The sequence below is a fragment of the Peromyscus leucopus genome, chromosome 6, assembly GCF_004664715.2.
Source record: "Peromyscus leucopus breed LL Stock chromosome 6, UCI_PerLeu_2.1, whole genome shotgun sequence".
Lineage (NCBI taxonomy): Eukaryota > Metazoa > Chordata > Mammalia > Rodentia > Cricetidae > Peromyscus > Peromyscus leucopus.
Window position 1 is genome coordinate 122,995,490 of NC_051068.1, and position 14,352 is coordinate 123,009,841.

Genomic DNA, 14,352 nt, shown 5'->3' on the forward strand with positions numbered 1-14,352 from the left:
ACGCTGGTCCTTCTAGCTTCCACAAATGTCAGGAAAAGTCCAGCTAATGTCACTGGCTCAGTCTGTGGTGCTTTGCTACAATAGATCCAGCAAGCTAATACCTTCCTGTCTCACCCTAAATCATGTGACATAATAACAACATATAATGGTAGCTAATTCATGTTTGAGTTCTCAGAAGTGAGTCCAATGACCAGATTGCTTACTAGACAGGAGCCACAGGCAAGGTACAAACCTTTGTGAGGATTATGTCACTGACATTTGGAACTGTTTGATATGATGGACATCTGTAGACTGACTGTATCTACCCCGCCAGCTCAGAATCAATGAAATCTGAATTTTGATGTGCCTAGGGGAAGTGAGGCTCAAGAAGAGCCACAAATGGCACAGAAGAATGGGCAGGAAAGGAGGAACCAAAGCATAAAAAACAAATTGAAATAGCCCTACAACAAATATAAATAAAAATTTGCCGGGCGGTGGTGGCACATGCCTTTAATCCCAGCACTCAGGAGGCAGAGCCAGGAGGATCTCTGTGAGTTCGAGGCCAGCCTGGGCTACCAAGTGAGTTCCAGGAAAGGCGCAAAGCTACACAGAGAAACCCTGTCTCGAAAAACAAAACAAAAAAAAAAAAAAAAAAAAAAAAAAAAAAAAAACCTAATAAATAAAAATTCCCCTTCAGGAGTCCCACATTTGTATGACTTCCTAAAGCTAACCTCTTGTGATAAATATTAGTCCATGCTTGTCATAAAATCATTTGAAGTTTCAAGCTAGCCAAAGCTTTTAAACAGCATGCAGTGCAAGTGATAGTATTAATGCAAGTAAGAGTATATTATTATATACACATATTATCCTTTACTCTTTTACTACAAGTATGAGGAGCACAAAATATATTTGTTCATATAACAAAAGGACCACTCTTTTTCTCTCCAATTGAAATGTGTCAGTAATGAGTTGAAGTCCAACATTATTTACCAAGTGGTAAATTTTTCTGACAACCAGGTGAAGAATTCAGAAAATGTACAATCCCAGTTTTTATATTCTGATCCTAGAAAGCAGTTCATTTGTAGTGAAGCAGGTAACATACTGTTTCCACAAAATCTTATTCTATATATTTAGTAAGTACTCTTATTTAGGCCCTAACCTCACATTAAGCACACAGCAGAATTGCCTTTTAAGACTGAAAGTGAGAAAATACAACTATTTGTTACATAACAGATATCCACTTATGTGCAAGTTGGCATCTAGGAATTTTCTACTTCAGAGACAATTAAAAGCAATATCCTGTCTTTAGGGTATCGCTATCACTCCATTAAAACCACCAGCAAGTATCATGTTTTTAGTTGTACCCACAGCTAATTACAATTCAGTATGCTCTCTTGAAAAAGTGATATGTGTTTTATCTCATATTCATTAAACAATTACAAAGACTCCAAAAAGGTCAGAGATGTACAGTGTTTGTTTAGTTATAAGAATGTAATTCTCCAGAAACCCAGTGTCTGGATAGTACGTGAAGTTGTGGGCAACAGTTGGCCTCATGAAACAGACTGCAAAGGTCAAAACAGAGCTTAAACTGGCACATTGGTGAGCTTGTTGGAACTATTTCTACTCTTTATTATAATGAATACGAACAAATACACTTTTACTCACACTGATAACTCAGGAAGTTATCAGTGACTGTTCCCCTCCATTGCTCATTGCACAATAAAGAGTGCTATAACTAAGCTACATAAAACAGCTACAATAATAAACAGAATTTTGGAGTCAGGTATATACATTAAACTTTTTATGTTTACACTGTGGGTTTGACCTCATCTTAAGATCAGTTAAATTGTGTGTGCTCAGATAGTATGGATAACTCTTCCAGAATATGCACAGAATAACTCCTGTGTCACTTCCCAGAACCTCTTCTCCCCCACATGATGATGTCACAAGATGGTCTCATGGTAACCGCGCGTGGCCAGGGTGACATCATAGCAATAGAGGAACAGTTTTGTCTGTATTAGAGGCTCACAGAGAAGGGACCTGGGGCCTCCAAGCAGGTTCCTTCTCAGTGCCTTTCCTCAGTTGAAATACAAATGTACATTGCAGAGTTTTAACAACTATAATGAAGAAAAATGGAGATTTGCTTCTTCGTGCCTCAGTTTATAGGATCCCAACACCTTATCTCTGTAGAAAATAAATACCAGCTCTCAAAATAAGTGAACCATCTACAAGTTTTTCCAAGCTTTAAGTGCTCTTGAAATTAAACATGATAACATTTATGTAATGTAACAGCAATCACAAATTGTAATGGCTTTATACAATCATATGCATTATACATACACATGTACTTACAATACATAGACACATAAATTCATATGCACATGCATGTACACATGGACGGACACACACACATATACATATATACATATATATATACATACATATACATATACATGTAGTTGTCATCATAAATTTAATTTGGGCCCAACCTTTAAAACTCCATGCTCAGTTTATACCAGGATATTGCTGTCTATTATCTGACATAGTCTCTGCATAAGAATCAGTTGTGTAGCTGATCTCTTATTGGCTTTAAGTTGATATTGTCACATAATAGTATGTATTCCTTTTAAATTCACTACAAATAATTTCCTTTAAGTCTTCAACAAGGCTATTTGCTTAGTTTCTTTTAATTTACTCATGAGAATTTACCAAAATCAGTAATCACAACTAATGTAAACTCCCAACCAAAAGGAGAAGTTAATACAGGCACTAATTTAATTTGATTGAATTCTCAGGATTCCTAGAATCTGAAATCATTTTTACAGACAAAAACACTTTTTAGAGGCTAGAGGAAGAGCTCAGCATTTAAGAGTGCTGACTGTTCATCCAGAAGACCTGGGTACAATTCTCAGCACCTGCATGGTAGCTTACAACCATCTGTCACTCCAGTCGCACGGGATCTGGTCTCAGTAGGTGCCAGAAAGATACATGATGCACAGAAATGCATTCAGGCAAAACACCCACACACATTGCAAAGGGAAAAAAGTAATATTTTTTAAATACAGACAAACCTGATGAAAGCAAGGACTTTTTTAAATATAAAAATGAATTTCTTTATGAAACATAACCACTAACCCTAGTCACTGATGGACCTACAATGCTTATAATGATTACTCAAACTGAAAATTTTTGTGTTAAATTATACAAACAAGCAAAGAAGTGTGGATTATGATTGGGAAACTTGGAGACAGAGTCTTGTTCCTTGGTCTCTGATTAACCCTAAGTCCCCAGTTATGTCCCCAACTCCTGGCTAATTTTAGATCTTCCCCTCCACACTGGTAAAACGGGCTTTGAAAATGTGGTCCAACAGATTTAGTGAAGCTGCTGTCAACAGAACTCCCTTAGGCTGTGTCTATAAAGCAGAAACACACAAGCTGTAGATAGGCTTTGAATATTTGATTGTTTTTCTTTTATTTCCTGACAAAAATGACAGCTTAGGTAAAGCAATATTTGCCATGTTCTTGTCATATATCCCTGGGATTTAGATGGTTTGCACGGTCCATGATAGGGTTTAGTGTATATGCTAACAGGAGCTGAATCTGTGCTAAGACAAAGCCTGTGTTTCTCTATAATTTTCAGAGGAAAGGGAGATCACTTAAACACTGAAAATCTATTACTTTATAGAAAAAACTTCAAACAATAATTGACCTTCATAACAACAAATGCGAGCAAGTACATGTGTCAGTTGTGACAAGAATGGCCATGTTCATCAGCCTCACAAGGTCAGGCTGACCCAGCATATGCAGTGGTCATCACTAGCCACTGTGAATCCCCAATATCATGGTCATGTAGACATTGATTGAGGATATGTAGACTGGTAAACAGACAAGAACCCCACACACAAACAGGTTCAGAGTCTTGTGTTACTCTGAGTCTTGTCTATAAGTCAATGAAATGGCCATGTGCAGGTAGCATTAAGGTGTCTTGGAAAAACAGGTCAAGTATTCATTGGCATTGGGCCTCAATGGATTCATTTATTCCAAAAATACAAGTCACACAGCTAAACTCAAAAGCTGTGTTTCACTCAACTCCACTGCATTGTATCAGTTTACCTCCTGTTGACAACATCAAGTAAAAATGCACAACCATGCACCAGCCAGCATAACGAAATTCAGAAGCTTCATCTGTCCGGTGTACTCCCAAGCTACACACCGAGGTCCAAATGTTCCAGTTAGGCTATGAATCTGATCAGTTGAGATGTTTCCAAAACTTCCCCCCATTTTATTCTAGCCCTGCATTGACCTACAGTCCTGCTTCACTAGATGCTTGCTGACTCTCCTTCTCCACAGCTGGTGACTCAGAAATAGCAGCAACCTTTAAGGAATTCTTGATGGAGCTGAGCTCCCAGATGTGCAGACTGATGATGTGCACTCCACAGCAGTGACTGGCCAGCTTATACAAGTTCTTAAGGACAGCCTTCCGGAGCAGAATATAGACCCAGGGGTCTAAGATCTGATTCCACGTTGCCATTCGGAGAGCAAAGAGTGTTGTTTCACAGGTCACTGGGGAATTGTTTCCATTTATGGCAATGTTGGCCATTGTTACCTAGAAAATAAACAAAATAGGGAAAGCTGTTGATCACAGGCATTTCTTCAGTTTTCAAGTAGTTTTCAAGTAGACTACAAATGTGATGTGACCTTTATACCACATACCACAAAGTGCTGCTATTTTACAAAATGCTGACAAATGGTGGCATAAATTGTGGATGCAGACCACAGAATCTTTTAGTTCAAACTGACATGAAGACTACAAATATGGCTAGGTGGTGGTGGCACACGCCTTTAATCCCAGCACTTGGAAGGCAGAGGCAGGCGGATCTCTGTGAGTTCAAGGCCAGCCTGGGCTACAGAGTGAGTTCCAGGAAAAAGGCAAAGCTACACAGAAAAACCCTGTCTTGAAAAACCAAAAAAAAGAAAGAAAGAAAGAAAGAAAGAAAGAAAGAAAGAAAGAAAGAAAGAAAGAAAGAAAGAAAGAAAGAAAAAGAAAGAAAGAAAGAAAGAAAGAAAGAAAGAAAGAAAGAAAGAAAGAAAGAAAGAAAAGAAAGACAGACTACAAAAATGATATCCCACTGTGTACAAACAGACTCATATGGGAACAAACATTGATATCAGCAACTAGCCTTATACTTCTGGGAATAAGAACTTTAAAGCAAATACACATTTGCTTATTCAATAGCAAATGAAAGTATATTTAAACAAATAAATTATACATAAGCTTTAAGTGCTTTCAAACGATGAACTTTGCTGAACACTGTAATACTGGTATTCTAAAGACAGGAGGGATCTGAGATGTACAGAGAGACCCTAACTCAAAAAGAAAAAATAAAAGAACTTTAGAATTTCCCGTTGGTAACTACAATGTTACCAACATTTTCACCTAATACCAACAACTTCACTTTCTTCATCTCCCACCTTTACTCAGCTAAAGTTTCCAGGAGTCTGCATGGAGTTTTCCAAAGGCTTTGTAGAAATGGTCCCCATTTCAGCTGTGGCTTAGCCGTATCAATGTCTATTTTGGTGTCCTGTGTCCATTTCATACATGCACTGTAAAGATCGTTTGTGGAACTGGCTCCCTAAATGGTTGCCACTATGTATGAAAATACAGCAAATCACCAAGCCTAGCTTTGGCCACCACATACAAAGTTCAAGTAAGAGAATACTGACAACACCATATCTATGAAAATGAGTAATAAACAAATGAATAGAAAATAATTCAGAAAAGTCATAACGATGTTTGGACCATTGTGCCATCTGGATTAAGAGATAATAAAGTAAACCTGAAAATACCAAATGAAAAGAAAATCAAGACTATTGTAGGAAAGAAATGTCTTTATTTACTACAATGGCATCAGTGACTGAAGGATGTGGCCCCTTCCCACAACCTTCATTGTCCATACGGCACACTCCACGGTGGCTGCACCAGGATGCACCCAACACTTGGCCCTTACAACCTCCGATCACAGGCACAAGCCCTGTGTGAGGCCCCACTTGGCCCAGAGGTACAGCACCCTCTTGAGTACCCGCTTGATCTGCTTGTGTTTTAAAATCCTCTGCCTTATTTTTCTGTCCATTAATCCCAACCCATCCTACAACTCCACCTAAGAATAGTGTCACCTCCAATTCATCATCTCCATTGAAATAAATTTGCAGCTGTGGTCGTTCTGGTCCCTATGCATCCATACTTAGCCACTCACAACACATGACAATCCTAAACTGATCTATGCACCTTTGAGTGTCTTTTTATTTCTATTACCAAGTACAAAGTCGACGCTTAAAATATACTCCATAAGCCAGGCGGTGGTGGCACACGCCTTTAATCCCAGCACTCGGGAGGCAGAGGCAGGTGGATCTCTGTGAGTTCGAGGCCAGCCTGGGCTACCAAGTAAGTTCCAGGAAAGGCGCAAAGCTACACAGAGAGACCCTATATATATATATTCCATAAATTCACTCATGTACCTCATAACACAACTGATTATCAGAGAAACCTCTGCCCAGTCCTCACAAAGGTCCAATATTTTGAGCCATTGACAGTTTCTCAGTGTTTCTGTAGCAGCATAAGCTAATGGGGATTGCATGGTGGTTTGATATCTCTCAAAAGATACAGGATCTTCAGCCCAAGCAGATCTTTTGGGAAACAGCTTCTTTTCCAGGAAAATAATGTATTAACCTGCAGACATAAATGTGCCGCAACTGTGAAATGAAAACTGTGTCTTTCACAGAGCACCTGGATCAGATGCAGACTCTGTGGTACTGCTTCCTCTAATTACACAATACAACTGAAGAAACGTACCTATATGAGCCTCACTTCTCACAGAACTGGGGCCAAGGCTTGACCGGCAACTCAAATGAGATATTTTCACTTTACTGTTTGTCTTCACTCATCAAATATCTATTTACCTCTTTTAGATGAGGTGATGGACTAGGCATCGAAGACACAGGGTGAATAAAGCAGACACTGTGAAATCTATCATCTGTCTGTGAGAATTTTACAGTATTAGTTTGGGTTCAAGGACGAATGAGTAAATATTTATCTCGCCTTACAAATATAAAAATTGTGTACTTTCTATTAGGGAAGCTCAGCCAGACACAGCCCTGTAAATCCAGAAACAAACGTTCTCCATGCAATTGCATCAAAGAGCCTGCCTTGTGTTGAAGACAAGCACATTTCAAATGCCTGTTACATGGCAGCCCCTCTCTGATTCTCCTCTCTCCTGGAACAGTAGTTTGATCTGTGAAGAGATGTTCAGTCATCTGCTGAAAGAGCCCATGTCCTCTCTCTAGAACACAAAGCCATTCATGACTCTCCTTTACCCGGTAACTTCAGCACAAAGAGCAGTTGCTCCAGGGCCCAGATCATTAATTAGTGAGCCATCAAGAAAAATATAGGTAGAATATTTCTGGAAAAGAAAACACCAGTTAGGATGTTATTGATAATGGTACGTTACTGATAGTTTAGAGCAATCGGGGTGTCCAACAAAGGATAAATTGTAGTCATTTTGCATAATGGAAATATACACAGGAATTGGTGTTGGGATTCAGTGTTATCTTAAAGAAAGCAAGTCATCAAATGATTTTTATATGATCTCAATTCTGAAAACATGTTATTTTGTGCATACAATAGAAACTACCGAGGCATTTATCAACATTTCATTGGTTAACACTGGATAACAGGATTCTGATTCATTTTCCTTTGTTTTTAGTAATTTACTAAATTTTTAGTAATTTACTAATTTTTTAGTGGGAACACATATTGTTTTATTAAGCAGTACCTCTACCAGCTCTGGTAGTTTATGGAAATAACTATCTTCCTAAAGAATAAGAACGCATGGGGTTTCTGCACATCTGTATAGAAGTGGAACAGTATTGAAGGCATACAGAATTGCCTGGAAAGTGGGGCTGTGATACAACTGGATGATGCTGGAGATCTGGGGTCCAGATGAAGACTGAGTGTCTGCAAGTCGGGCAGGTCGGTTCAGTCTGTAGTCGGGTACTGTGTTCTCTGAGGATAGGCACTTCACAAGCCTGGGAAATGTGCTCTGACTGGACCACCCAAACTTACATTCCAGAAAGCTGTGCACAGACTCTCATCAAACAGCGTTCCAACTAATCTACAAGGTTTCCCAGCTACAGAAGTATGGAAAGGTACAGTGTGTGTGTGTGTGTGTGTGTTGTGTGTGTGTGTGTGTGTGAGAGAGAGAGAGAGAGAGAGAGAGAGAGAGAGAGAGAGAGAGAGAGAGATCTGTGTGTGTCTGTCTTTGTGTGAGTATCTCTGACTATGTGTGTCTGTGTGTACAAATATGCATGTGTTAGGCTACATATGTCTTGACAAAGAGTGGCATTGGGTGTCTTCTAAGATTACTCTTCATTCCTCTTTGTCTTATACACTGAGCTCATGAATTCAGCTTGTCAAGCTAGCCAAATGACTCTAGGGAACCCTGTCTTTGCCTCCCAAGTGCTGGGGTAAGAGGTGGGTATTGGTTGAAATATTAAAGCAACTCCACGTAGTTAAAAGGGAGGTTTATTTTGTGGGGTAACTTATAAGTGAAGGGATAGGTTACAGGGTATGGAAAAGATGAAGCACTGTCCAGCGGTGTTCTCTGGAGAACTCTCCTTGGTCTTCTTCCAGCATCCAGGATCCAGGAACCAAGAGAGCTGGCACATCCAGATCTCAGGTCTTCAGGGCTCCTGTCTCGGCTCTGCCTTGTAGGCCTGACAGTTACCGGAAGCCTCAATGGGGGTAGTACTTCCAGGTCAAAGCTGGAACAGCTACCCACTACAGGTGGACCACCATGCCACCTGACATTTAGCTGGGTGCTAGGGTGCTAAACTCCATTCTCCACATTTGTGCATCAAGCACTGTGCACAATAAGCAATCATCCTCTTTTCAGTGACTGAAATTCTCAGTGTGACGTGTCTGGATTGTGTATGAAAGTAATCTATTCATTACACTGATAATTTCTCAGATGCTCACAACAGTGTCAAAGAAATGTATGAGGAGAGCCCATATTCATTTCCAGGCTTCAATGAACAAAATAAATTACATAGTGATTTTTCTTCCACTCAGGCTATACAATAAAAGTATGTCAACTATTTAAGGCCATAATAATAGTGAATCTGTGGCTTTAGTGACCAACAACAGACCCCATGTCAGCTAAAGTTTTACTACGGAAATTATTGCAGCAACATGTACTCTGTGTCTGCATGTGTTGAGCCGAGTCAGGACTCCAGTGGCCATTTACAAGTAAGAGCAGCTGTAAACCAGACGTGCTGACACATAATCCCAGCACTTGAAAGGCTGTGGCAAGTTTGAGAGCAGCCTGGGCTCCATAGTAAGTTTAAGCCGGCCTGAGCTCTGTGGTGAAACCCTGTCTCAAAAACAGAAGAGCAAATTCAAACAGCAGTGGTAAATTCAAGATGTGTGTTTATGCTTCTGTCTCTTTGAGCTTCCAAGAAACACACTCCTCTAGCAGTGGGTGGATGTCACTGTCGACTGTCCAGGCGTGATGCAAGATGACAATGATACTGAAGCAAAGCTTTAGGGAAATCCTGACAAGTGATTAACTCAGCTTCTTCGTCTGGCAAATCATCACACTAAAATATTGTCGTCTCGAATGCACATCCTCTCGTCTGACCAAGTCTTGGCTATGTTCCAGGACCTGGCTGATGGCAGGACAACTGGTTTTTGTTGGGTGCATTGGGATGCATGCTGTCTCTAAGCGGAGAGACCAACATGACGCAGTTATAATACTGCAAGCAGCACAGTGAAAGACAAGGAAGTCACTACAAGGAGGGCTATTCATAAACACCATCATAAAAATGCACATGTCTTTAGAAGTTGGTAGTGCATTAGCACCTCAGTTGTTTGGACTTAATTAATTTTCAAGGGCAGGAGATGTAGCGTTTAGTGGTTAGACATCTACAGAGCAAGCATGACAGCTGAGGCAGACCGGAGCTGCATGAGAACAAAGCAGCCCTGTTGTTTGAGCAGTTGTGAACTTAGCATCCTTCAGATGCAGAAACAATTTTCCCTGGCACCACATTTTGTAAGTGATTTAAGTGGATATATAATCAAATCATTCCCCGGAGATGTACCCTATTCTTAGACACCAAAAGCCTTAGTGTAATAGTCACAAAATCCCTTTCCATGTGAATGACGTTTCTGGAAATTACGTAGAGTTCTCATCTAGTCATTGAAGCAGATTATGTAGGCTAGTTTTATGTCAACTTGACACAAGCTAGAGTCATCTGAGGGGAGGGAACCTCAACTGAGAAATTCACTTCATAAGATTTGGCAGTAAGCAAGCCTGTAGGTAATTTTCTTACTGATTGATGGGGTGGGGTCTGCCCATTGTGGGTGCTGCCATCCCTGGGCAGGTGGTCCTGGGTTTATAGGAAAGCAGGCTGAGCAAGCCATGGGAAACAAGCCAATAAGCAGCACCCTTCCATGGCCTCTGCATCAGCTCCTAGCTCCAGGTTCCTGTCCTCTGAATTCCTGCCCTGACTTCCTTCAGTGATGAACTGTTACATGGAAAAGGAAGTGAAATAAACCTTTTCCTTCCCACGTTGCTTTTGGTTGGTGTTTTGTCACAGCAATAGAAACATAACTAAGACACAGGTTTTCTCCGTGCCTGACTTCACATTATAGTGTTTCTTGCTCCAAGCAAACCATTCTTTCTCCATCAGCTTTAGAGGAGGCTGGCCAGGCCTACAAGGAATCACTTGGGTATGTGGAAGAAGAACCCATTGGTTTTCAAACTGTCATCATTCATAACTTTGTCACCCAAGGATAATCTTTACATTTTACTATTGGGGGATTTATTAAGGCAATGTAGTTAAAAAGGAGGTTTATTTGGGGTAACTTACAGCCAGTAAAGGGATTGGTTACAGGATCTGGGAGAGGTGCGGTGCAGTCCAGCTGGGTTCTCTGGAAAATTACACTCAGTCTGTCATCCAGCATCAGGATCACTAGGAACCAAGAGAGCTGGAACATCTGGATCTCAGGTTTTAAGGGCTCCTGTGTCAGCCCCGCCCCAGGGGCACTTCAAAGGTAGGTGCAGCAGTTACCAGAAGCCTCACTACAGATAGTACTTCCAGGTCAAAGCTGAAACAACTACCCATTACATTTTACACTTAAGCATGGCAGGCTGATCATGATGATTCAATGATGACTCAGCTTCCCATCAAATAAGAGAGACTCTTTCCAGTACTTTATGGAGGGATTGTGTGGTGATATTTTATTTGTGTACCCCAATAAAGCTTATCTGGGAATCAGAGGAAAAAGCCAGCCACTATAATAAACATAGAGGTCAGGCGATGGTAACACACGCCTTTAATCCTACCATTCGGGAGGCAGTTTCATCCAGATCTCTGTGAGTTCAAGGCCATACTGGGAACAGAGCCAGGCATGGTGACACATGCCTTTAATCCCAGTACTAGTTAACCATAGAGGTTTGGAGGTCTGTACAGACACACAGGAAGTGATAGAGCTGGGCAGAAAGAGGAAGTGATGTAGCTGGGCGGAGAAAGAGAGGAAGTAAGATGGCAGAGCACAGAAAGGCATATAAGCATGAGTATACAGAAGTAGCTCTCTCTTTGGCTGAGGATTTCCTAGAGGTAAGAACTTGTGGCTTGGCTTGTTCTATTCCTCTGATCTCTCAGTTTTTACCCTACTATCTGGCTCTGGGTTGTTGTTTTTATTAATAAGACTGCTTAGCAATTCGTGTTATAGGACCGCACTGGGGCACTTAGTGTTTAGAAAGTTAATGTTGATAAGCTATTTGGGAATTAAATACATTTGAAGTGATTCAACTCTACAGATTGATCCTATTCTTGCAAACAGGATCATTGAAAAGGGAGTTGCATGGCACACTCAACAACCCCAACACAGAGAAGGTGGAACCAGGTTCTGCTGCATATTGAGTTCAAGGTCAGTCTCAACTACATACTGAGACTTTGACTCAAAAAAGTAAGCCAATTGTGACAAGAACCTGCAGGGGGAAAATTCTGACTCCTGTGCAGTTCCAGAATAATAGACTGTAGATGTAACCAACCGTCTTATTAAATTAAGAAACACAGAACCAATGCAAAGAAGAAAGCCAAGAGATCAGAGCTAAGAGCCTTACCTGCCTGCTACAGCTAGTCTCTTAAAGCCAAGAGACCTCTCCAAAAGAGACCTACTTTCTGTCTGTTTGTCTTTATATAGACTTTCTGTTCTGCCTTCTCATTGGTTGTAAACCCAACCACATGACTGCCTCATCACTGCCTGTATGTACAGCCCTCCAGGTCTTCTATGGTATTGAGATTAAAGGCGTGTGTTTCCATTGGCTGGCTGTATCCTTGGCCACACAGAGATCTACCTAGCTCTGCCTACCAAGTGCTGGGATTAAAGGTGTGTGCCATGAACACCCAGCTCTGCTATGGCTTGCTCTGACCCCCAGGCAACTTTATTTATTTTTTTTAATTAATTTATTTATTTTTAAAATTACACTCATGATATTAATCACATTTGTGGTATTCATAGATTACATTCGCAGTATTCATTCAATATATATATATTTAATTTTAAAAGTCGAATATCCCATGGTGATTTAATCTCACATAGGCAGAGCAGTGATCTCTGTATTCATTAAATGATTAGAAAAAGCTAACAGAGATGTCGAATGTCATTTCTTGAAGGGGGTAGGAGGTCTTAAATACAGTTTATTTATTAACATACAAATAAAATCACATTTCAGTACAAATAAAATATCACCATAATAGACATAGGAACTAATTTATATTATATGAATATATACACATATATTGTATGAATTTAAAACTACAAGATGAAAATTACATACTCTGGCATGATAAATGTTTTGTACATTTTTATATTTTGGTTTTTTGAGACAGGGTTTCTTTATGTAGCTTTAGAGCCTGTTCTAGAACTTGCTCTGTAGACCATGCTGTCTCAAACTGACAGAGATCCACATGCCAGTGCCTCCTGAGTGCTGAGTTTAAAGGCATGTGTCAGCACTGCCTGGTGATAGATGTTTTTGAATATGAAGGGTTTTTTTCCACTGACTAAATTACATAATTTCTATATCTCAATTATTTATATGCTGAAAACACTTAAATTAGTATTTCTCAGGCCAACCTGGCCTACAGAGCTAGTTCCAGGACAGCTAGGGTTGTCACACAGAGAAAGCCTGTCTCAAAAAAAAAAAAAAAAAAAAAAAAAAAAAAAAAAAAAAGATGTTGCATTTGATGGGTGATTCCAAGATAGGAATGTACTCAACAGGAGGGAAAAGAACAAAGGGGTGTGTGTGAGTGTGTGTGAGTGTACAAGTGCACATATGTGAGGAGGAAGCCAGAGAACAACCTCCAGTATCCTCCCTCAAGAACAATCTACCATGTTTTTTGAAACTAGGTCTTCTGTCACTGGCATGAGGATTGACAAGTTGGGTAGGCTAGCTGCCCAGGGAGCCCTGGGATCCATGTCTCTCTGCCTCCCCAGAGCTAGGATCACAAACACATACCAACTCAGGCCCCAGACTTGCAAGGCAAGCATTTTCCTCCCTGAGCTGCCTCCCCAGCTTTTTACGTCTTCTCAGACAGAGTATCATGTAATCCATGCTGGCATCAAACTTACTGTGTAGCCCCAGCTAAGACACTCATCCCACTGTCTCCCAAGTGCCGGGATCGCATGTGGGTGATATTTCTCATGTCTAGCTCTAACCAGTGAAAAATGTGGACATCCCTGAAGTACAGCACAGTACTGATAAGCAAAGACATTTAAAGACTCTTTGTATATGTGTTGTAATTTGCTCATGGAGGACTGACCAATCACCTCGCAGGACATTTCTTTCTCTGTCAAAGATGGTCAAAGATAAAAGGAGAGAGGAGGAAATGCTGTAGCGACATCAAATCCTTGATACAACTACATCCTCCCTTTGCTGTGGTGACTCCTCCTTTACAAGTGACTCCTCCCTTACTATAGTGACTCCTCCTTTACTATAGTGACTCCTCCCTTTACTATAGTGACTCCTCCCTTACTATAGTGACTCCTCCTTTGCTATAGTGACTCCTCCTTTACTATAGTGACTCCTCCCTTACTATAGTGACTCCTCCCTTACTATAGTGACTCCTCCTTTGCTATAGTGACTCCTCCTTTGCTATAGTGACTCCTCCCTTTACTGTAGTGACTCCTCCTTTACTATAGTGACTCCTCCCTTACTATAGTGACTCCTCCCTTACTATAGTGACTCCTCCTTTACTATAGTGACTCCTCCCTTACTATAGTGACTCCTCCTTTTCTATAGTGACTCCTCCTTTA

General features: G+C 40.5%; 1 protein-coding gene across 1 annotated transcript in view; it reads right to left on the reverse strand.

Annotated features, from left to right (window-relative positions):
- Positions 1 to 1,579: 1,579 nt before the first annotated feature.
- The window catches only part of Ptgfr (prostaglandin F receptor), a 42,440-nt gene continuing 29,667 nt past the window's right edge, over positions 1,580 to 14,352 (reverse strand). The window contains 1 exon segment of the mRNA XM_028879129.2: positions 1,580 to 4,584. Coding sequence (XP_028734962.1) covers positions 4,282 to 4,584 — 303 coding nt within the window. The 3' untranslated portion in view covers positions 1,580 to 4,281.